At 36.8% G+C, this 25,540-nt stretch overlaps 1 protein-coding gene across 3 annotated transcripts in view; it reads left to right on the forward strand.

Moving 5' to 3' along the window:
• Nucleotides 1-25,540, forward strand: part of LOC131682556 (E3 ubiquitin-protein ligase TRIM9) — a 280,613-nt gene that overhangs the window by 188,899 nt on the left and 66,174 nt on the right. For all 3 annotated transcript variants that reach the window (XM_058964125.1, XM_058964126.1, XM_058964127.1), the window contains exons 2-4: nt 1,532-1,627; nt 8,664-8,795; nt 8,867-8,968. In XM_058964125.1, coding sequence (XP_058820108.1) covers nt 1,532-1,627; nt 8,664-8,795; nt 8,867-8,968 — 330 coding nt within the window. The remainder of the gene's footprint in view (nt 1-1,531; nt 1,628-8,663; nt 8,796-8,866; nt 8,969-25,540) is intronic.

A 25,540-nucleotide genomic window follows, 5' to 3' on the forward strand; every position in this document is an offset into this window, starting at 1 on the left:
ATTTCGAATTCCTTGTAATGCGGTCCCCGAATCCCCGAACGTCGGCGTTATGCAAAACACGCCTGTGTTCCGTGGTGCGCTCTTCTACACATTTAACACCATGCAGCTAAATTGAGAAGAAGCAGTCTGCCCGGGACTGTTTTCTCTTTAGCATAGCAGTAGCCTTAAAGCGAACCATTCAGTGGGGAATCCCTCTGACGATAAGGGTAGATGGGGAAAGCATACGGAGTGGGGATGGAAAATGGTTTCCTGTTCGGGCGTTGTTCGGAAAATGGTTTCCCTTCTACCACGGATAGTCATTTCCGAGCTGACCTATATTGTGAATTCCAACCCCGTGATTATTTCGGGATGCCATCGAATATTTCCCATAAATTAGAATAATCTCGGTTGGGCGGTTAATTTGAGCTTTTATCTATTGCGGCTTAACGCCGAATTAATAAACTGCGACGAATGTCGGTGCGGAATTTGAGCACGGTCAAAAATCGTTCTGCGGTTTGGTCAGTCATCAGTGTATGAAGGATCGCTACTGTCGTGCCACCCTCTGAATAACTGAAAACTACCCTCATGAACGAACGCGAATAAGGGCAGTTATAAAATGCAGATCAATTGCGCTATAAATCAGTCCGAAAGAATTTATTTGCACTTTCGCGCCGATAAATCGCACGGCCGGGCAATTACTTTAAATTGCCGGATATCATGGAGTTTGGTGCAAATATGTGTATGTAGGGTTATGTGTGTTTTCGCCGGCCGGCAGCTGGCGATAAGTACCCACGTACGCCCGCAGCTGAATCGCGTGAGGATTTATGGCTTGCAGTTACCTAGTGGTTGGTTAGCGATTTTGAGTGTTCTAAACACGAGGACAGATTAACGATGATTCCCTACACGTAATTCGTGTATCTTCAAGGTGCTGGTTTTAAGTGTAGTTGAAGTTATTGCAGTTTGTGAATGTTTTCGTAGAGTAAATGGCTTATTGATTGCTTCTCATTAAAACATCGAGACCCATAAAGTTGACACGTAAACTAATCCTGCATCCCCGTTGCCATTCTCTATTTGCTACTTTTCCCACGGGGATTTTTTCATTGAATGATTTATTTTAGAGCTTCGCGTTTTCGAGAAGTGCGCAATATTGGCTCATTCATACGGAAAGGCAAAATACCATTGAAAGCTCACATAACCGTTTAAAGAAAAACCCGGCTATGTTTAGTGCGGTTTTTATTTCTTTCTCAATAGATTCAGTTAAACCGCAAAGCAATCTCTCGTAGATGGTTTTATTCACACGTCAGATTTCAAAACCAAGCCACATGCAAGCTTTCTCGTCACGTATTTGCTCCAATTGCAGTCGAGTTGCTGCTCCCTGCCACTAAACTCCGTACACTCGAGAAAACCTGGACGACGAAAGGTTACATTTAGTCGGCATCTGTCCGGTAGTCTATTATATAGTTTGCTTTCAGCTAGATTTCATTTTACCACACTAAAGGATGATGTCAATTCAACAAGTCTTATGTGTTCTTCTTCTTATTACTCGTTTCAGACTGAATTGTCACATAACCTGCAGCAGCTTTCGGAGAAAGCTCGATCAACGACAGAATTTATCCAAAGACTGAAAGGAATGAGCGACAAGGTGACGGTAAGTACTCGGCAGATTAGGGGTATGGTGAGAATTTGTTGACATTTCTGCTTATTTTTGGTCCCCTCGCTGATAGACGGCATTTTGGATCTGTTGAATCAGAGTCGAAGAGGCACTTCATTTTAATTCTATTAAATTTTTATCTTTATTTGCTTTAGTCTTTTTCATATAGAAAGGTTATGTAATTGCTTCGAAGCCCAATGAAGTTTATCGAGAGTGAAGAGTATCTGTATGTAATAGGGTAAAGAGCTTATTTTGACCCTATTAGGGAGGGAGTCGCGCCATTCAATTGAATAATCAGTTAGCGTTCAATTTCCACGAAAAGTTGACACGTTTTTGCTTTCGCATGGGCTTTTTTACATACCAAGTTTCTCCGAATGAATTTTTGGGCATCGCCGGCCCTGTATTCGTTTAGCATTCAGGTTGTTGGTGAAATACCGAACTTGTTTGACTCAAAAAGTTATGTAGAAGAGCTTGAATCGTAGACGCTGGGACGGGTCGGATGCCTTTAATTCGGCTCTCAAAGCATACAGGAATACCTTTCGATCCTCTGAGCGAAGTGATTGGTAAAGCCACAAATGTCTCAAGTCTCAACGAGACTAGCAGATTAAAAAGGTTACATTAGAAATCGAGAGGCTTTCATGTAAGCCCGATTAGAACTACTGCTAACGGTGAATACACGTCTAACGTTTAACGTCTAGATGTAGTATGTCTTTTTGACACATACTTTTCAGTCCGTACTTTCTTGTGCATTCCGTCTTAAAGTTATTGGGCTTTGGAACAATAACCCAATAGATCGTGCAACTAGCCACACAAGACTGTGGACAAAAATGGTTATACAATTGCTCCCAGTGATCTTACACTCACACGTAGTTTTCCTTTTAAAACGTCCAATATGAGAATCCCTCCTCGCGAGGAACGGCTATCTGGCTGGACGGAGCGACAACTTGAAAATCAAGTAGTATACTGACGGTTCTTTGTTGGAGGTCCGAATCGGTGTTGGAGTCTATTGTCGTGAAATGAGATTAAACAAATCCCATTCGCTTGGTAGATTCTGTACCGTATTCTAAGCAGAAGACTTCGCGATTCTGTGTGGCATACAATCAGCACTTCAACGGAGAATTTGCGGCAAAAAAAATATTTTTGCTCTGACAGTCAGCCTGCCCTAAAAGCATTTAGTTTGACAAATTTGAGGTCGAAATTAGTAATCGCATGTCGAACTCAAGTCTAAGAACTTAGCATTTAGAATGCTATCTACCTTCGATGGGTACCCGGTCATTCCAGTATTACTGGGAATGAATGGGCGGTCGAAATGGCTAGAGTGTCCAATGCGACCGACTTCGTTGGTTCAGAACCAGTTTTCCCACTTTTCATAAGTTGGATAAAGCACAAGATTCGCTGTTGGGCTGGATCCGAATATGCCAACCATTGGCGTAGCTTGCAAACCTTCGTTTAAACAAAGACTTTTCTGTCGGATATGAGTCCAAAAATGTCCAAGAGTTTGCTGTATTTTTCCAAGCACATTTACAGTTTCTTAGTCAGGGCACTGAACCCTAGTAACAATTTAAATTTTATGGATGTTTGGTAGCCACTCATAAAACTTAGATTGCACTTGTCGCATGCTATAAAATTTCAATTGTTACTTGGGAATGGACATTGCAAACTCAATTATCACATGGCTACTATTCAGCGTGCTGAGTATTTTTCGTGTGATCTTTGTGAATCCGATTACGGCACTTCATATCATTTGATATGTAACTGACCTGTAGTAATGCAATTGCGTATCCGGATTTTTGGATAAATTTTTAGATAAACCTATGTACAAATAGCTGAAACTCAAGGATATGCTATTGTTCTTAACCCAGTGTGGTAAAGAGCTATAGTTTAAGCAATATTTGAATGACAATATCTCTTCGGGGGTGTTGTCGTTCTGTTATCTCAATTTCCTCTCGGGGTGATGATATAATCCGCTCACTGTTGAAGTAAAAAATCCCTCCGGGGGTTGGAAGTTTCTTTACTACTATTTTAGCACCTGCAGATCGTTCAGTATCCTACCGGGGGTTCAGAAAGCTCTGTTTTAATTGCTCTGTGTCGTTATTTTCCTTACCCCTAACCCTGGGCGCAAACAATTTTGTCTTTCTAAATACGACTTTGACCATAGTGCACTGCTAGGTGGATTAGAAGCGTTTTTATCTGCAGAGATAGATTGCTTTGTTATGTTTTACATTTCTTATAAAAGAAATGTATAGAATTCGCTCAAACTTTCAAGATTTTTTCCGAGGCCCGGAGGGCCGAGTCTTATATACCAATCGACTCAGCTCGACGATTTGGGACAATGTCTGTGTGTGTGTGTGTGTGTGTGTGTGTGTGTGTCTGTGTGTGTGTGTGTATGTAACGGACAAATTCTCATTCGTGTTTCTCAGCAATGGCTGAACCGATCTTATCCAAACCAATTTTAAATGAAAGAACTAAAAAACAGTATGAACGCTATTAATTTGTTTTTGATTCTGATGTTTAGTTTCCAAGATATGAATGTTTGAATGCGTAAAAATGGCGTTTTTTGCAGTTTTTTTGAATTATCTGCCGAAATTGACAATATAGATTAACAATTTATATGTTTTTAAACAGTTTTAACGAATACCTTTCGAACAAGCTATAGATTGTTGAAATCGGACTATTATCAAAAGAGATATTTAACATTAAATGCGGACAAAAGATTTTTATCATTTCCCATTGCCAGAAATATGACCAAAACATGTAATCTATTTTTAACGCCAAAACGGCTTATTTTGTGTCAATAGTGTCTTCGGTGAATTTAATGGAGGCAATATGCCCTTTCTTTTGGTATTGCGCTTTTGCTGATTAATCCCCCTATGAGTAAGATATTTACACAAATTTTCTTGGAAGTGATTATATCGAAATGATGCCTTCAGCAAATTTGTAGCTCTTACTTTTGCGAATAACTTTACTGAAGACTACTTCAATTATCTATTTTGAATATTTTAAAAGTTATGGCTTGTTGTTTGTGGATTACTCTTTGTCGCCAATTTATTGTTCAATATAGTAATAATCAATTGAAATAAGCCAAACATTATTTCGATAAAACGAATTTTGTATTTCATTTTTCTATCTACAACCGCTAGAAATAATCACCGAACACTTTCAAGTTGTCTGGAAGGAACTTGATAACTTATCAGTGCAAAAATGTTCATTTGTGCGAACCTTCTGACTACAATTTTTCTAACTTATAACCATCGGATCGATCTGAAACATATCGGAAAATGAAGAGCTAATTAAATAACTCCAAGCAACGGCGTAGCCAAGAGAAGGTTTTGGGGTTTAACACCATACAACCCACCCCCCACCACACCCAAAAAAAATATTGGATTGAAGTTGAAAATTTATTGATGCTGACTGATTTAATTCAATATTAAAATAACAATTATCTGATCCGTACATTGATATCTTGTTGTTGTAAACATCATGAGAACTTTGGATAAATTGTCGGAATGGGGTCCTGATATGTAACTGATCTATTGGTCTTGATTTCACAGTTGTCTAATTGCATCAATATCAAAATCCTGCCTGAAAACATTCCAATAGAAAATTCCAGAGTTCTGTAATCAATCATAATCCTCAGATTTATTTTCAAATTGAGCTCGTTTTTGTAGAGATGTACTGTAATAAGGGTCTTTATTTAATAGGAAGCGAAGTTAAAATTGATTTAATGTCTATGAAACATAGAACTGCGCACCAAAAAAATGCATAACTTTCAACATTTGCTAAAAATGTTTTTGCCTTTCTCATTCACTCTAAAATTCGTCAATCTAATCCCGACCGGGAGGGCCGAGTGTCATATGCCAATCGACTCAGATCGGAAAATGTCTGTGTGTATGTGGAAAATAATGTGACCTCTGTTAATCAGAGATGGCTGGATCGATTTGCACAAAGTTAGTCTAAAATGAAAGGTACAACCTTCCCATCGGCTGCAATTGATTTTTTTTATTGATTGGACTTCCGGTTCCGGAGTTACGAGTTGAAGAGTGCAATCACACAGCAAACTCACATATAATCTGAAATGAAAATTTTTCAAAATCAGATTTGTATTTTTGATGCCAAATGACTTTATAATGCATGAAACATCGAGATTTGATGTAAACTCGAAAAAAAATAATGTTGGACAAAAATTGATTTTTTTGGACTTTGGTACATTTTTGCCTTTCTCATATAGAAAGGTTATGCAATCACTCTAAAAATCGACAATGATACCGGCCCGGAGGGAGTATGCAGTGAGTGGTTGCTACTTTAAAATTGAAACTAGTTTAAAATTTCGTAACAAGTTGAAAATTTTCGGCAGGACCCGGACCTCCCGGATCTTACTATGTGATACTGAAACATCGCTTGAAACCAGCGGCGATCAAGCGATGTTTCAGTATCACATAGTATCTCAAGATCGTGGCTGTCAATCCATTGTACGTATGTACAAATCGTACTGAACATGTATTATTCATTTCCACCATTGTATTGAACATAACCAGCCATGGAATCGTAGTCTGGACAAATCAGAAAAGCACAATTGCACCACTAGGTGGATTAAAACAGGTTTTTATTTTGGGAATGCGTCGAGTTGAGACGGAAACGTAATATGATTAAGATCGAGGATAACACTTTTCGAATGTAGAGAGAAATTTATGAGAAATGACGATTTCCATTCGACTCAAGCAGGTCCTGATCGATTTTGCTGAGAATTTGATTTTTGTTGTATGACCAATTATATGTATAGGTCAAATGTTCAAAAACAGTAATTTAAGGTCAAGATAACATCATTTTGAAACCGCCAATTTTAGAGGTTTAGTATCTTCGATGAGTTTTACAAACATTAAACAGCGCATCATTTGATAAAATAATTTTGGCGGTATATCGTCCAAAAAGTATTTATGGTGAATTTTCTCAGGTTAATATTCATGACTACAATGAAGTCTCAACAAATTCGTTAAAAACACGAACTCTGTTACTATTTTCTGAAAAATTAATTCTGCATAATTTTAAAACTTCAAAAATTACGGTTTCGGAATTATGCCGTTTGGACAGTAAGATCGATTTTCACCAAACCCCCACCAATTGTAAAAATGGGTTTGTAAAAAAACGTAAGGGCGATACTTCAATGCTGATAGGTGGGACCGAAAAAGTAAACAATCGTCAAAGGGGCGATACTATCATTTTGTCAATTTCAATAGCAAACACAAATTTTAATTTAATAATTTCAAATACTTCATGAAGTTTTGGGTTTCGATCACTGAATCATGCAATCTAGGATGTAAAAAACACAATAGTTCTTAAATAGGAAATAAAACCAAGTCTGGAAATATTCACTGTTGATTTTCTTTGAATGGTGTCACTGCTAGTATCGCTTTTTTCCAGAAAAAGCGTTGATTTTTATGTCTCAGTCGCGTTGGAAATATGAGTAAAGTATAAACTTCATTTCTATTCAAAAAAAAAATTCGTTTTTTTGCCTCAGTACAATATACAATCGCCTTTAGGAAAATTCAGTTTTCCCACCAGAATGCATTGATTGAGGAATTTAGATATTTTATTAACAGAGCATTAGCAATAATTCGTTTGTATGTCTATTTTAAGGGCCATTTTTTCGCTTTCCCATTGATTTGGTTTGAGATTTATAGCACTGATGTTGTTCTATGCTGATTTGAGCGATTCTCTATGTCCTGCCACAATCCCATGTAGTATGTGTTATCAAAAACATCGCGAAGCATCAAGTTCTAAATGTTCTCAAACGATATAATATCCGAAGAGAGTGATAAGAGTTATAAGAAATGTCTCATCACACTGTTAGGTGGATTAAAAGCGTTTTTAAACTAAAAATAACCTTTTAGAAGATATACATGGTAGAAATTGTTGAAAAAAGTTAACACCGAAAAAATGATTTTGAGGAGTCCTGAAAGGATGTAAGTAGTCAACATCTTCCGATCGATTCGCTTCTAACAGATTCCGATAGACAAAACAACACTAGTAGAAGTATAAGAGTCCAGCCCCTTTCTCGCGCTATGTAGAGCCAAGAGCCTATTCTCACCTTACCAATTTGAAGGAGCTAGTTAGAGTAGTCTCTGTGATCTTTATTCATCGCATTGGTTCAAATGTTGGGGTGAAAATCGAAGCATTCGATTCGATGGCTCAAATGCAACTACTTCACCATTTTCAGTCCATTTTTGGCATCATTTTTGTTCATAGGAATGAAGCAATAGTATTGATTACAATTTATTGGCATTCCTTCGATTGAAGGCCGAGTGATTGTAAAATTGCGCGGCCCTCTTCCTATTAGTGCCCAAATTATCCTATTATCTAAAGATGACAGGATAAAGGAACGGAGCAATCGAGGTTGAAGCATAGTCGGTAAGAATTTGACACCATCACGAGCCAGGAGGCAGTGGTGTCTTTTGAAGAATACCTCAAAATATATTTAAAAATAATCACATGCATAGACACTATCTCATATAAGTAGAGTTATTTGCCAATATAGTAGTGGAGACCGGGGATAGTTGGCGGTGTCTTCAGTTTTCATTTTTTACCGCTTTGATTTAGGTGGGTCTTGTAAAAAAGAACATGTTACATAAAAGGGCAGACGATTGGTAATATCCCTAAATTTTATCAATGTGTTTGTTACATTGTCTTGTCTTTAGTTTTGTAGACAAAAATATGGGACGCGGAAAACACGCCAACTTACCCCAACCCCGGGATAAGTTGACGGTAGAAAATAAGCAATCAAATGGAGGTCCAATTCTTTCAGAGGTTCTTACCATCATACGTGAGGTACACAACGAGAAGCAGCGCTATATTTGTAATAGTAACAGAAAAAAACTTACCCCAACCGCTAACTAGCCCCGAGTTCCCGTAATGTTCGGAAATGGTAAAGTTTGTTGCCTATGAGGTGATAGGTGCCAATAAAACACATTTGATATCATTCTGTCTCCGGTGTCACTAGCCTGCTAGAATTAATACCGCGTATAAACTCTCTTTCCAGGAATCCTGCATAGAGTTCGAGCGGTTGGTGACATCGCAATGCGAAGCACTGATAGAAGCAATTCACAGGCGGAGGGAAGTCCTGCTGGAAGCTATTCGACAAGATAAAGACACCAAAATACGAACGTTAAAGGTTCGATAGAATAAAAGCGCCATCATCAGTCCATCTAATTGAAACTAATATTTACTTTTTCTATTCATCAGGATCAACAGGCGAGCTGTACAGGGAAGTTACAACAAACCACCGGATTAATACAGTTCTGCATCGAGGCGCTGAAAGAGACTGATAGTGCGGCATTTTTGCAGGTTGGTAGTTCAATTTAATTTCGCTTGATTGCTTCGCATTTGTTCTGTGTGACCTTTCCGGTGTCCTGCCGAATCCGCCCACTGCCGTTCTAGTCGGTGATTGTGGTCCTGGCAGGTGAAGCGTGTGATAGGCTTCGTTCAACTTTGTGAATGTTGTCCGAATCGGTGAAAGGAACAGACAAAAAAAGGAAAATGCTATTTTTCTTTCACCGTCGTGCCGCCAATCCACGGGGACCCGGAATAAAAGCGCACGATAATGGCCTCTACAAAAGAGGACCACCATTATTTATCACTTCGGAACACACTGCCTCCGGTGAAAGGTTTGATATGGAAAGCACTGTGAAAAAAGTGTGTTATTTCAAATGGGAATTCGGTTTTGCTATTATTGCAACAAGATTTTTGCTGGATGTTTGCTAAATTTGAATAAGAAGAAGATGCGATGCACATTCCATTTATGACTGAGCGGAAGTAAATTTCTTTGAAACTTGCCCTGTTTTGGTAATTGTTTCTCGCAGTGCATCTCGTTTCAACCATTTCTTTCAGTTTACACGATTTGTTGGCACTTCTACCGACCCATCACCACATACAGCCGTTAAAGTCTCGAGAGAAGTTGTCACATTTGTTCCATTCCACGTACTTGCATTTTGCTGGTCGGTGCAGCACTATCGTTGTCACCATTTAGTTATATATATTTGCACCCACAAACAGAATGGCGAACATATTTGATCCTGATTTAACTGATCTCCAAAAAATGGTGGTCCTTGAACAGTATAGTAACAGTGTACCATGTGACATGTGTAAGATTTATCAGTAAAAATAAATTTTGGAGACTAGCATAAAGAAAGATACGCAAGTTGTGTTCCCTGGTGACGAATAAAAATAATTTGATGCTTGTTTAAAAAAAAGGTGAGAGCACTGAAAAGTGTTATTCACACACTTAAAATCAGTGGTGGATCCAGAAGGAGGGTCCGGGAGGTCCTCGCTGAAAGTTTTCAACTTGTTAAGAAATTTTAAACTATTTTCAATTTTAAAGTAGTTTCAAACTCAAAATTATTTCAAACCAAATTTTCCCGTAGTTTTTATTAAATGCGGTTATTGCGTAAAACGTAATGTTTTCATTTCAAAATCAAAATCTCAGTTCCGGAAATTTTATTCTTGATCCGTTACTTGAAACAGAAATAAATCATATTTAATTACCTTAACCACCACTAGTGCAACGTTGTCTTTCGCCTAACTTATTTTATCATGCGAGAGTGTGTGTGAAGGGGATAAATAACCCGCAGCCGAACCACCCCCAGCCTATCTTGGTTTGCCTATTGGGTGAAGGTGATTGGGATGAGAGAGGGGTAGGTCTAAAGAGGGTGGATGAGGTTAGCGTTTTGATCTGTTGGTGCACTTTGAGAAGGGGGCTTGAGAGGGGGTAGAAGCTTGACAGGGAGAGGGGATTTGGGGGGGGAGCTTTAGGGGAGGGTGGCGTGTAATGTGGGAGAGGGAACAACTCCTCATCGCATACGCTTATCTACGCATCTGTTAAAATAAAGGGGCCGGGATTAAGTTAGCGATTTTCAGAGCATTACCTTTCTATACAGGGTGTTTGGTTCATGATTAATAATCTCTCGATGGGTGATAGAGGATCATAATTGGTGGAAAAAATTGTTCTACACGTACTATCAAATCTCAACTCGTCGCTGTTGTGCTATCTTATGACAAGCGCCATTTAGCACATTTCGAGAAAAACGATTTTTAAAGTTTGATATTGAATATCTTGAAACTTATAAATGGTATAAACAATCCAAAGAAGACAATTGATGCTTCTACCTATTCTGAATTAATCTCTCAAATATTACGAAGATCGGTTGACTATGTTGCGAGTTTTTACTATGAATGTAAACAAAAGTCGCACTCACACGTGTTATAGGCGTGAATTGATGACAAAATTTGTATGACGTGTCACAATCATGCATGGAAAATTTTCCATTGAAAAAAATAATCAATTTTTAACTTTTATTCATATCTTTGCGTTCATATGGTCTAAAAACAATCGGTGAAGTGCATTGTGAAGGAAATGAGTCAGGGAATCTAGAAAAAAAAAATGTTATTTTTGGTTACGGTGTTGCCAAATATCCTTTATTTCCAGTATAAAACTAAAACTGTGTTTTTCTCACAACTCGTGTAATTTTCTTTTGCAAATGTTTATGCCATTGTGTTCCTCAGACATTTTCACACATAAAAATATCTTAAACTTCAATATAACTTGAGCAAATCCCTAGATACAGTGATTTGAAGCAAAAAACTCACAATATTTCATTGTGTTTCTCGCTATATCTAAGAAACCAAGTAGAATTTCAAAATTCTGAAAACGCCACTTTGTAGAGATTTTTCGAACAAGTAATGTGGCATATCTAACTCAGTTTACCCCAAAATGGCGTTTGTCATAAGATAGCACAACAGCGACGAACTGGTATATTTATTGAACTTTTTCTGAAAATAACTTTAAATACCTCAAATTCAAAAAGTGTTTTTTTTTTGTATTTCAAATCGTGAAAAAAATTCCTATTGAATGGTATTCTTGCTTGTTTCAGTTAATGAAGTTATGTGGTCAGATTTTTCGTCTAGAAGAGCTGCATAATTTGTTCTTTGGCATGATTCACTTATTTTTTCTTGTTTCCATGTATTTGGGTCATTTAACTTAAATACTATTGTCTTATTTTTTATAATACTAGCTCTAAGCCAAGAAGATTTCAAAAAAAATCACAGAGAAAAATGTATTAATACCATGCTGTTAAGTAAATTTAATGTTATTATTAGCAGTTTCGTTAATTTTCTTAGTAAATAGTAAACATCACCATTATTATCATCGAAATAATACATCTCAGCAAGTTCTACAATTCACTCTTTGACTTCATTCAATTATCTCTTGTCATTTCGACGCAAAATTATTTTTATCTCATAATTTCATACGCAAAAACAACGATTTCGTACCCAGTACATTTACGGTAACGTCAGACTGTGTTCACTGTTAAATTTCAGTATGATGAAAAGAGATAGGGATAAAGTGTCAAATAACAAGTTATAAAAATATTAACGGGGATCCCATGAACAATAACAACGATAAATTTTGTTGATTAATAGTTATAGTTAATACTCTTCGAAAAACATTCAGCTATTTTACTAGCATAAAGTAATTTAGTACTCTTAACCAAAAGATATTTGTACATAAATTGTTTTTTTTTTCCAGTTTTCCAATAAAATTTTGAGGATAACGATATAAAGCAGCATTTTTGGACTAGAGTCTTTTAAGCATTTGCAAGTCAACTACAGGAAAAGTTTAACAATGAATTTACAAGGAAACAAAAAGAGATTGAAATCTGATGTTAAAAAACAGATCATTTTTAAAGCACAACTTTTGGATGATAGATATTGTTATCATCATAATTCATTATTTTGAGAAAATTGGCAAAAACCTCATCAACATTACTATATTTTAACTACTCTACAACCCAAAACTAATTAACTGAAAGTATTTCCAAATTTAGGTCGTGTCGTAATGCATTCACGATGCTAATATAGAGCTTGATGGCACTGTAAATGGTGTAATATTGTATGCAACATTAGTGGAATTGTATAACCAATACTGTGCAATGGCTTAATGCGTATGGTTACTTGGGTAACTTTATATTACTATTTGATGATATTTTATTACCGTTTAGATGTAGCGTCGGACATGACAATGGGACTATTGTGGTATTAACATTTATTTCTACAATACCAATCTCCACGTTACGATTAATATGTGTTAGCATAACTTTGACATGAAAAAATGTAATGATAATCATTCCTGTTTTAATATTTTAACTAGGGTGACCATATCAGACCAGTAATAAACCAGGACAGTCGAAAGAGTACTGCTTCCCCCCGTTACCTCTCAATCGACATTGCCTTTTCCGCATGTTTTCGGTAGTTAAAAAGTTCTGCGGCCTGGCAGGCAGAGCTTCGACAGTAAAAAAGTTCTAGGCGTCTGGGAGGAAGAGCTTTGTCAGAAAGCCTTTCATCGGAATTCAATCACCAAGAACTTTTTTGGATTTACACAAAGGCAGTTCTTGCTACACCACCATCAGCAAACGTTTCATGCTGAGATAGTCTGTGCAGGACCGGCGAGGAGTTTTCAGTACTAAAAACACGACATTGACGTAAATCAGAAACATCAGCGATTCCAAGTAGCTTCCCAGCGCTATAGCTAGCAATCCCAGCTTGGTGTAAATAATATCAGTTTGAGCCCGAGCTTGAAAAAATTGACAACCCTGCATGAACTTGAAAGAAAACAAAATTCAATTCATGTCCGTCGCGATGGGGTCTGTCCTTCATTGGTGCACAGCGTGATTTGAGATGTGACCATGCGTTTTGCTATGAATTGAAAGTTCAGATATGAAGGAATAGGTTCCGTCGCTCGCATTCGCAATAAATACCGTTGGAAATATCTACAAATTTTTTCTCCAGGTTTCAAACTTAAAGGATTCCACCGTTACGTATTCCGACATGATGGCTGTAATAAATTTATTAATAGTACACATGTGTAGATCGTGCAGACGCATATCAATCTTATCATTGTCAATATAAACGGGTATCTTGGTCCTAACATTATCATGCTCACCGACGTATTGCATGTTGTCTTCCATAGCGTAGCTTTTCGTTATGGCCAAAGTTTTAAACGTCATCAGTAACGAGTGTATAACGACGACTTCCGTTAGTCTAAACTGCATTTGCAAATTTGCTGTTGAGTTTCAAACATCTTGAAATGAATGATCGATATCGCACCGATTAAAGTAACGGTGCTTTATTGTTCACACCGGCTTGGGACGAATTTTATCATTCGATTGCTTTGCTTGTTTACAGTACTGGCACGACACATAGAGACAGCAGAAACGTTCGTTTGATTCATTGCATTGTTAACAAGCAGAGCGACTGATTAGGTACAGGTATCGATCCTGTAGTAATTCCATGATCCCCAGCTCGAGAGAGCGCTCAATGAAATTATTCCACGATAGTTGCTGTTTTTCTTTTCATGGAATGGATTTCCAGTAGGACGAAAAAAGCCACTAGAAAGAGAACTCAAGTGAAGCAGAAGCACCAAAACGCCGATGTGTCTTTTCAGAGGTATTACAGGGGTCCCGGATTGAAAGACGATTTAAGCCGAGAAGAAGCGCTGGTAATCATTGTTTCATCGATATTGACGAGGCACTCTTGCGAGATTAAAAAAAACATCGGAAGGTACAATTGGGAGATTCGACTGTATTAAGTTTTGTTTGTCGCTTTCCGATTGAGGATGAGTATACGTTGCAGTTATGGTTGCGGTGGGTTGTAACTGCGATCTGGAGCATAGTGTAAAGCGAAGACTGAATAAATAGAGATATATTAGACTAACAGGAGAAAACCAGGACAAATCAAGCATTTTCCTCGACTTCCCAGGACACCAGGACTGTCAATGCAAAACCTGGACATGTCCTGGGAAACCAGGACGCATGGTCACCCTAATTTTAACGCAAATGATATCAAAACAATGCGACATTAAAAAGGCAACATTCGTAATCTAACAAGATTTTTGTTATTTTCAAGATTTTGGCAGTTGAAATACTATTGTAAGTACACCAAACTTACGAGAAACATCGAAAATGTTGAAATTCCATTTTCGCATAGAAAGTCAATTTTTTTGGGGAGTTGTAGATAAGGTTTCATTTTCAGAAAAGAAAGCTGGCGAAAGAGGAACAATTGTTTTGAGATGTTGCTGTCGTTATCTGTATAAATCGACAAATTGTTTTTAATTTTCTTCCTGTCCAGTAGGGTGGATGTACCAATAGTCGCATGCTTAAGGAAAACTTTTGATAAAAAATATATAGATTAATAGACCTATGGGCAATGTTAATACATTAAACGAAAGCTTTCAATCCCTACTTCATAGGAAAAATATAAAGATGGCTTAGTAACCAATTTATGTATTCAAAACCGCTTGTACCACTATAGGAACACATGTACCAATAGTGGTGCAATCGCTAATTTCGGTTCCTATTGTTGCAAATCCCATTGCTTTCTTATGGGACTTGCAACTATAGGTACACTACATCAACTATAGGTGCAAGGGAGCTCAAAATTCTAAGAAAATATTTTTTTTCAATAGTTATTTGAGCAAATTTCAAGGATAACAGTTTTATTGTCGCATAATTTTAGTGCGATGAATCGATAAAAAAATATTTGTTGATGGTTGGTATCTTAGTTAGGCGTATAACCCACTACTGCAACTATTGGTACACCTCAACTATAGGAGCACCCACCCTACCGCTGTTCAAACGAATATTCATTATAGATCCACTTAAACCAAATTTATCTACCATACGAAATTCAACACTCTGTGGAAGTCTGTGGAAATTAAATTAGGAATGAATCCCAGGGATGTTCCATGAGACACGTGGAGGCACAACTGTAGTTCACGAAGAGCATCTGAAGTCGGTTGGTCTCGAAAATTAATAATCGGGATGAGTGTAACATAGATGGATGTGACAAGAAATTATTCAAATGTAGAATATCTAGAATGCTCTGACGAGTATAGGAAAACGAACTGCTTTTTAGCATGAAAGCTAAATTTCCCAAAAATTGAAAAAAAACGGATTATCCAATTTGCGCAAAAACGCACAAGACCTAACTTTGAAAAGTTGGATTTGTTTTGTACCCTCATGGGCAGAGATGGGAATTATCATTCATTCGCATGATTCTTGGCGAATCCGTTCATTGCTTTGACAGCAGCCAGTCGTTCATTCACGATCCGACTAAAACTCTCCAAATAACACAACTGAACGTAGGTAGAGATGAACTTCCGAAAAAGTGAGCCAGGTAAAAGAATGACACGTACTATGCTGCCCATAATCGCAAGTCAGTCCCATGTTCCATGGGATTCCCTATCTACATGGGACTGACTTCCGATTATGGGCAGTATGTTGAATGAAGAAGATTGTGGTTCTTTATTCGCGGATTGAATCGGAAGATTGAATTGTAAACATTCACAAGTGAATCAACTTTTAGTTCACAAATGAATGTGAGATTGTATTCTCCAGTTGGGTTAGGTCAACATAATACTGCAAATGCACACTATAATCAATATTGGGAAGTATATAGCACTAGAATCCACTTGAAATTGAAATTGTTATATGCACGGAATCGTTTTATAAAGTTATTTCTGGGCAAATGCATGCTTGCACATGACATACATGAAAATTGAATAAATAACAATTTCGTATTTTTCAAACAATCCATATTACGGCTCCGCGGTTAGGTTTTCTCGTTTGGCGGTGCTGGTAAATTCATTACTGCCTAGACAGCAGGGTGCATTTTAAAAATGTTCCCTTTGAAATTTTCAAGAATTAGCGGTGCTTGCTTATATTTTAAATTTTCATCTGCTTTGCAGTGGACTTTTCTGCCCTCCTCCTGGATAACTTGCAACAGAATCTTGTTCTGTGTACAGCGTCGTTTCATTCTTAACCAATGTTTTTTCACCAGCGCATTGCAAACTACTTACTTAACAATTAGAGATCACCAAGTGAAAATTTCAAAGGTCTATAAACAAGAACGATAATTTTTTTAATTAGATCGATCTGGTGAATGTTTTGAAATGAATCATTGTGAATGAAAGAATGCATTCATTTGCGATCCTTTCTGCTTTCATTCAAAACACTATATATGTAATGGAGAATGAATCATTGTGTAAACACTAACATAGCCGTGCGCTGTCACTTTTTTCAGTTTTTTTGTTTTGTTTCTCGCTTTCACACGAACGCGTAACTCTACACAAGAAGGGTTACCTAGATCGGGTTTCACAGTAGGAGCATGTTTGTGGATGATTTCAAATTGATCGTTTCGTGAAATGATTTTTCCCATGACATGGGCAAATTGGTTCATCCATTTATTTAACTTTGGGAAAAAATATATGTTTCATATACTGCCGCTCTACGCATAATTGTCCCATGTGTATGTGGAATCACATAGTACATGGGACAGTTATGCGTATAGCGGCAGTATAGATAAATTCATAGTAAAATAAACTTTTACAGTAAAACAGGAGCGTATTCATGTATCTTAACACTCAAACAATTTTTTTATACATTTTTTGCTCAGAAACAGTAGTGTTTACCATTTTTGAAGAATAATAAATTTCACTGTTTTAATTTAAAAAGTTCTCCAATTGTTTTCCCATAAGATATTTGCCATTACCAGATATGTAACTGATCCAACGTAGATCGTTATTTTTTGTTACTGCTTGTACCAACGCGCTGTGAGAAAAACATGGACACAAACGCGACTTATATTGAAAAGGCTGGGTGACGTTTACCTGGAAAGATGTTATTATGTAAAAAGGTCTGAAAAATTGATTGCTAGTGATTAGAACGACCGCACGGTACGCTATCACGCCTGTTTCCCTCTATTTTCCTTTTCGTTTAAGTTTAAGTTCAAGACTGAATATATAACTCGGAAGAAAGTTGAATACGGCTGACCAAAATTAGTATTTCTTACGTAAAAAACCCAGATAATCGATTGAAGGTAATCAGATTAATCTCTCAAAACGTATACACCCATTTTACCCTAATTCTTCGAACAAATAAAGTTTGAAGTATGTCCTGGCTTTATATTTCGGAAAAAGGCTATGTGCGGCTGATCAAAAGTGATAATTCTTATGTATAAAAGTCCAGGTTATCGTTTGAATATAGTTAGACTGACCGCCCGAAACGTGTTTATTCGTTTTGCATCAAATTTCTCCGATAACTCAAGTGTGAAGTTAAATCTGGCTATGCTTCTCGGATAGGAGGATAGTTAGAATAACTGCACGAAACCTGTATACTCGTTTGGCCCTAATTCTTCAGATAATGTATGTGTGAAGTTATACCTTACTCATCCTTTCAGAAAAAGGCTGAAAGCGGCTCACCAAAGTAGTTTTTCTTAAATAAAACAGTTCAGGAAATCGATTGAACATACTTCGAATGACCGCATGAAACGTGTTTACCCGTTTTACCCAAATTCTTTTCCTTATACAAGCGTGAAATTATATTTATACTTATTATACTATATTATACCATATTTCAGAAAGAGGCTAAAAGCGGCCGATAAAAAGTTTTCTTTGTTAAATAGTCCAGGGTATCAATTGAAGGTAGCTAGAATATCTACACGAATTATTTGTACCCGTTTTACCCTAAGTTCCTCTTATAACTCAAGTGTGAAGTTCAAACTGGCTGTACTTCTCTAAAAGAGGCTGAATGTAGCTGATGAGGAGTAGTGTTTAGATTAACCGTACAAATCTAGCGATGTTACCAAAGGGACCAGAAAACGGTGTAGGTTTTACTTTGTAATCCCACTTGCGTACGTTAGCCATGTAGTATTGGCATTTTACTTCCCATGCATTTTCACCTGTACATAGGTAGTAAACAGCTGGAATTGGGAAATAATAAATCAGTTGATTCCGACCATCGATCTGCTGCGGTGTTCAGTTGCTGCTTGCTGCATTGCTGTTTAAATCGGTGAGCCATAAAATCACAGGACACACTGTGTGTAGTAATTCTTATGTACAAAAAATTCGCGTTCAGCCTGTTTTTGAAATGTAGTCATGTTTAACTGAAAACACGAGATATGAGAAGCAGTAGGGTAAAACAGGTTCACACGTTTCGTACGGTCATTCTAACTATCCGTAATCAATTTCTCTGGTTTTCATAAATAATAAATATTATTTTTGATATGCTGTACAACTCAGCCTTGTTCTTAAAATGATTAACTTCAAACTTGAGTTCTGGGAACTGGGGTAGAACGGGTACACATGTTTCATTTGATTTATCTTCAACCGACTGTTTTTTATAAGAATTAATACATTTAAACAGTCACATGCAACCTCTTTCTGAAATGAAGGGAAAAATTTCACTTCACACTTGAGTAATGAGAAGATTGGGGATTACACATGGGTACATGTTAACAAAATGTCCACATCGGTTTCTCGGAGATGGCTGAACCGATTTTCACAAACTGAGTCGTAAATTAAAGGTACAACGTTACGCTGAATTTTGTGTGGGTTCGACTTCTAATTCCTGAATTACAGGATGATAAGTACGATCACTCAGAGAATCCCGATTTTAACTGATACTGCGATGAATGTATAAATGATGTGTTTTTTTTCCAAAATGTGACCACAACTGCTTGGATTTGTAGTTCTAGGTCACTAACAGTTATTCAAAGTCTCTTTGGCCACATTGCCCACCATCGATGGATCCGGAACCCCAGGCGGAAATATCCAAACTTAGAATAATAATTACATCGGTGTCCCGGAGACTAGACTCCCAATTGGCTAGACCAATTGGACCAAACTTTAATAAAAGCTTTTACAACCCCTCAAACTTGTATTAAATTTCATTCTGATCCGACTTACGGGTCGTGGCATGTGGTCACAAAGAAAATTCCGATTCATGCGGATACCGCGATGAATTCAAAAAGGTGAACAATTCACTAAAATGTGTACTTACATTTTCAGTTCTATTTCACTGACGGCCAACCGAAGTCTCGTCGACCACATTGACCATCATAGACAGTTCCGGAAGGGCCCCGGTAAAGTGGTAACCTATCAAAATTAATCAAAACTCACGTCAGTTTATCGGGGATGGTTGGGATGATTTTCACAAACTTACTTTCATACGGATCGGTTATATGCAGTGATGTACCGCTGGGAAAAATTCCATCTTCCCGGGCTTTTATTTTTGGGCTTTAACCGGGTTTTTTCCCAAATCATTTTAACTCGACGAAACATGGGTTTTTTCTTTTTTTCGACTTTATGAGGTTCGTTTAACGTTTTTAAAAATCTAGCATGTATATTCGAACGACCAAAAATAAAAATCGCAAGGATGCTTTCCATAATCCATTGAAAATATCTTAGAATGTAAAAATCGAATATAAAAATCAAGCGTGAAAATCGGACAGGGGTCCTTCACAATAAGAATCGCTTATAAAGTTCTCACCCGAAAAAGTAGGCAAGGATGAACCTCCAGTATAATTCTCTCGCAGGGAAATTCGTATAACGTTACCTCCAAGATTAAAAGTCGAACAAAGAAAAGTTCTTTGGAACTTATTTTTAGTGTTTTTATACTGAAGATTGTTTTAATCGACGCTTTATATCGAAGAGTTCCTGACCGATTTGTACGCTTGAAGTTTATATCCTCTTTTTACATTCTAATATATTTTAAACAGGTTTTACGAAGAATGTTCTGTTTTTGCGTTTTTTATTTCCGGTGTCTCATTTAGTCCGCAGCCAAATATTCTAGCTTGTTTTATATAATATAGATAATTTTTGTACATCGAACAAAAGGCACATTTGCACCGCTAGGTGGATTCAACCAGGTTTTTATATAAGCAATACAACAATTGATCAATTGCACTCTTTTGCCGAAATATATTGCCATGTTGCCCTCTTGAGTTTGGAAACAAATGAGGAAAACGGGTGCACACGTTCCGTGCGACCATTCTATCTATCTTTACTCGTTCCCTTGGACTTTTTTTGAATAAGTAACACTACTTTTGATCAGCGGCATTAGGCCTGCTTCCAAGATCAGGGTGGCGATTCCTGGAAAAACCTGGAAAATCAGGGAATTTCTATTTGACCTGGAAAGACCTGGAATTTTCAGGGAATTTGTATTCAAATCAGGGAAAAATTTCGACCTAGTGTTAATATTTTTTTTTTAAATGCGACTGGAAAATATTGGCTCCAATATTAGGTTGAACGCACTTACTCCCCTCAACACATTTTATACAAGGGAGAATAACAATATTCGATCCATCTCATAATTACAACTTATCACAACAATGGTTATATGGGTCATCCCCCGTCAGATTTACAACCAAAATTTGAATTCCTTCCAAATTTTTTTCTTGCATTCTTTAGCTAAAAATAATTAACACGTATTTTTTGTTTTGGCTGAATATGATACTTTTTTCAAGTTATTAGATTTGTAACTTTTGAAGTTTATAAAATCGAACATTTTTCAATCACTGATAACTGCATGGAAAAAAATATTATTTACAAAAAGTAGTTTTTGCATGAGCTTTCCGAAAAAAACATAAAAAATATTTTTTGTTATATAGCTTATGAAATCTGCAATTATTATAAACAAATTAATTTTTTTTAAAGTTGGGCCAATTTTAAATATTAAGAATCATGTTTAATCTTTTTTTTGTGAAAAAATATGGAGTGGATATCAAAATACAATGCGAGATATTACAGTTATAAACTGAAAACAAGTCAATTTTACACTAAACGACCAGTGACAGACCTGTTATAATTGTATTATCTCGTGAAGTACTTGGAGATCCATTCTGTAATTTTTACCTAATCTTCGCAATATAATTATGAATGATTTCAAAAAATAATAAAATGTTCTTGGTTTAACTTAAACAAAAAATTGCTTGTAGTATTTGCAGAATACATAAGTTACATAGCAAAAACAAATATGCATTGCCAAAACAATTTCGGTGAGCTCATGCGAAAAGGAAACTTAATAAATTATTTAATATTTTTTCTACAAACTGAACAGTTTCTGAGTAGAAGATTCATTGATTCCAGCGGATACTGAGTAGGTGTAATTGCCTACGGGTCCGCTACCCCCCTTTTGGTCTTTCATACAGTGGTATGCTGAATGCAGAATTGTAACGAAATTTGAGCGTACTGTTAACCCTTTCATGCCCAACTTTTTCCTAGTGCATGTAGGGTTTCAAAACTATTTTTTCTTTAAAACGGTGGGGTCAAGAAACTCCAAAAACCATTTTTCATAAAACTGCTTTCCTTGCAGTACTAGAAGCTGCTCAATTTTTACCTTCTAATGCTCACTGCAATTCTCCTAGAATATTTACAATAGTCCAACTGCGTGGAAAACGTAGCCAAAAATAGTCCAAATTGATAAGTTTTATTAGTTTTCACTAATATTGCAACATAAAGAAGCACTGCTCCATCGGAGTTTAATCAGACTAATTGCAATAACTTCATTTCTAGAGCTGATACGTGTAACCGTTAATACTCAAATGAAAGCCAATAGTCACATTTATTAGCCTTACTTGTTTTTGTGAGCAAATCTTGCCCCAATCAAAAGTTATAGCTGTTGAAAAACGTTGTTGTTCACAAACAACATGGGCATGAATGGATTAAGTGGAGCCGCATGCAGAGTAAGACTCGAGCTAGGATGGTGGCTACCAACATACATACATACAAATTGAATAGTTTCTGAGTTGTCAGTGATTGAAAAATGTTCAATTCAATAAAATTCAAAATTTTACAAGCTCATAAATTGAAAAAAATAATCATATTCTACAAAAACAAAACATAGTTGGAACAATTTTCAGCTAAAGATAGCAAAAAAAAAAATTTTGGTTGTGAATCTGACGTGGAATTACTCATATATAATATTTTATATGGATGCCAATTGATTTATCGACGGCCTTGTTGTGATTCTTCTGACTCAAGGTAAATACATATAAGTACGCTTGGTGTGCATAGGCCGTTTACTTTGACACGGCTCAATGCATTAGCTTGGCCGAACCGTGGGTATTTTTTTATGTTTGCAAATTGTAGACGAAAAAGATGGGTCAGTAATGTTAGAAATACAGAGTGGTAGAGTAATTATGCCTATTAAATCGGACATATTGTTTTTTTTATTCATTTCGTTTATTTGATAGGCACAATTTGGCGGTGCCGAATTCTTTTGTTTTTACATTTTGAATATCTTAAAACTAGGAGGTTACAATGTTGCAAGGTTGTATAATTTTCATTCGCCTGAATGCGAATTAAACTCATCTGCCGAATGGCTTTCCGTGCTAGATTTATCGAAAGGTAATACTTGAAAGAACCATCAAACAGATTGAAAACGAGAGCCGAAATCAAGCTCGAGAGAGTGAGAGCGACGGGAGACAGAGAATAAACTAACTCACAGCATAGGTTCATTCATATGTCATTCTCCTCAGATCATTTTCGTGTAGGCTGTGAGTCCACACTCGCACGAATTTTCGGAGCCAAGAATCATGATAATGAAATTCGCAATAATTGAATGAATCGTTTTCGCGTGAATGCCATTCGTGAACGCCATTTCGATGCCGGTGCTGTTGCTGTTCTTGTGCGCGTTGGTTATAAGTATCTACGTAATTGATTCTCTTGGAAAACGAACATCGGAATACTGCTAGCGGCTGGTGGCTATAAAGTGTTCTGCCTCACTTCCCTGATTAGGAAGGAACTGATTTTAATGGGCTGCTGCCGTCTCCGGGAATCAAAATATTGCGTGAAAAATTACCTGATATACTAAATGAAAGCGCGCACGTCTGTCGTGAAATTGAGCGCAGTGTTCAAGGTATTCCAATAACATAAATCATGAATTAATTTGGCGGAAAAAATATCGCAACTAAATCAATGGTTTGTAAATTAAGGGGTTACATCACCATAAAGCGCGAAAAAAGAGGTAGGGTGATGAGCCTATTTGCGCCATGTTTCTATTATCACCCATTTGAAGCCGTTGGGTAGAGCAGTGTCTGCCATCTTTGTTCAACGCATTGAGTCAAATGGTAGCGCAACAATAGGGGCGATTCGTGTTTTCATTGTGCTCAAACACGAGAATTTTACATTTACGCATTTGTGTTATTATATTGGTTCTTAAGGTGAAGCGATGCCAAAATCACAACAAAGGTTCGGTTATGTTCGGCTATGTTCGGGTTACGTTCAGCATCTGTGTGCGGCTAGAAAGAACTATACCGATATGAGATGGCACGCACACAAGCGTATCGTTCAGCAATCAGCTGACTGGTTTTTGCACCACGTGTTTCATTTGCTTTGGAAAATAAAAAGGTACAAATTTCCCAAACGAATCAAAATTCCGTGAAGACAAACTATTCATCAGCTTGTGCTAACATGCCTGCATACAGTGATAGAATTTCTAAGCAATCGATAAGACACTCAAGTTACAAAAGATTTTGTCTTGCGCGCCAATGCAATGTTTTGATTTTGACGATGAAATAAAAAGAAGAAACAGAAACGACGGCAGCCATTTTAGCTGCCACCTTGTGACTTTATTCAGCATGTCCTTAACAACGAAGCAAAGCGGTTTTTACGCATTCCATTGATTGTAAGGCAAGAGATTACCAATATGCAATAAATAGATGAATTGAGATCTTGTTAAATGGAATTTATAACATAGCAAATTTAATCGAGTAATTTCATCACAATATGGAGAAATCAATTTCGAAAATACAGTATGATTCCGTTTTTGGCACGTTCCGTTTTTGGCATGCTCCCTTTTCGGTACACCCCGATTTTGGCAACAATTGGGTTCCGTTGTTGGCAACAGTTTTGTTGTACTTAATAAGTCTTTTAAAAATTTACAATAGATATTTTTTGTATCAATTGATATCACATTTGACTTTATTTCCAAAGATTGGAGTCATATTAACCCTTAAAGGCGCAAATCAATTTTTTATAAAATTTCGAGTGGGTAATTACTCACTCGGTTATTCTCGAGTGGGTAGTACTACCCATACTACCCACGCTTTCCGCCGGCCCTGGCTTTATGTCTTTGGCAAATTTGTTAGTTTTTTTGGTGATTTTTTTAAATGAATGGAATTAGGGTGGTCCTTGTGGTTAGGGTGTTCAAGTATCGTACTATCTAAACTACTACTAAAGTATCGACTGCTTAGATGTGTGAAGTTTACCTGCGCAATGCCCTACAAGTTTGCTGAATAAACAGGGCGGTGTATAATGGTTAATTTGCTATAATTTTTTAAAATGATTTGAGGTAGGGTGGCTCTTGAAAAATCGGGTTGTTTACCTCTCAAATGCATTGTTCTAGAGATTTTTGGAACTTTCATCGGCGCATATTTTTACCGTAGCACTGATGTTTCAATCCATTTTGTTTGAACAGTTGCAAGTGATTTTTACAACAAAAATGTTTTGTTTTTCAAGCATTGCAATTCGATTTTCAATCTATCAATTGCATTTGAAAGATCAACGATTGGTTTGTTATGGAGAATCAATAAATGTAATTATTTTTTAAAAGAGTTGTGTTTTTTAACAAAGTTGTTCATTAATTTTCAGAAAGAAGAGATAACAGCCCCAGGAGCGAAATCAACACTACCATGCAGTGAATCGTTTGAGTTTTGACGTCCAGTGGACCGAATAAAAGCGATTGGGATTAAATGATATGTTACACCTCCGTAACAAGGGGCATTGCGCCCGAGAAGTGCGCGAAGATTGTGAGAATTTTACTTTTTTATTTTGGTTATAGAGATTTTAACCTTAGGGCCATTTGCCTCTTTTTGGGTTAGAGAAATGTTTTTTTTTTTTTGAAAAATCTCAAGGCAATCGCTTTACTGATTGAGCTATGCCCGTTATCTCGAGAATTCTACTGGATGACGGCTGAATTTGATTAAACATGAATAAAATTGAATTTGCTATTTTTTTCTTTCATCTCATTCCATTTCACATAATATTAAACATCCTTGAAACATTTTAGAAATCGAAAATTGAAAATC

This window comes from Topomyia yanbarensis, chromosome 2 (assembly GCF_030247195.1).
Source record: "Topomyia yanbarensis strain Yona2022 chromosome 2, ASM3024719v1, whole genome shotgun sequence".
Classification (NCBI taxonomy): domain Eukaryota; kingdom Metazoa; phylum Arthropoda; class Insecta; order Diptera; family Culicidae; genus Topomyia; species Topomyia yanbarensis.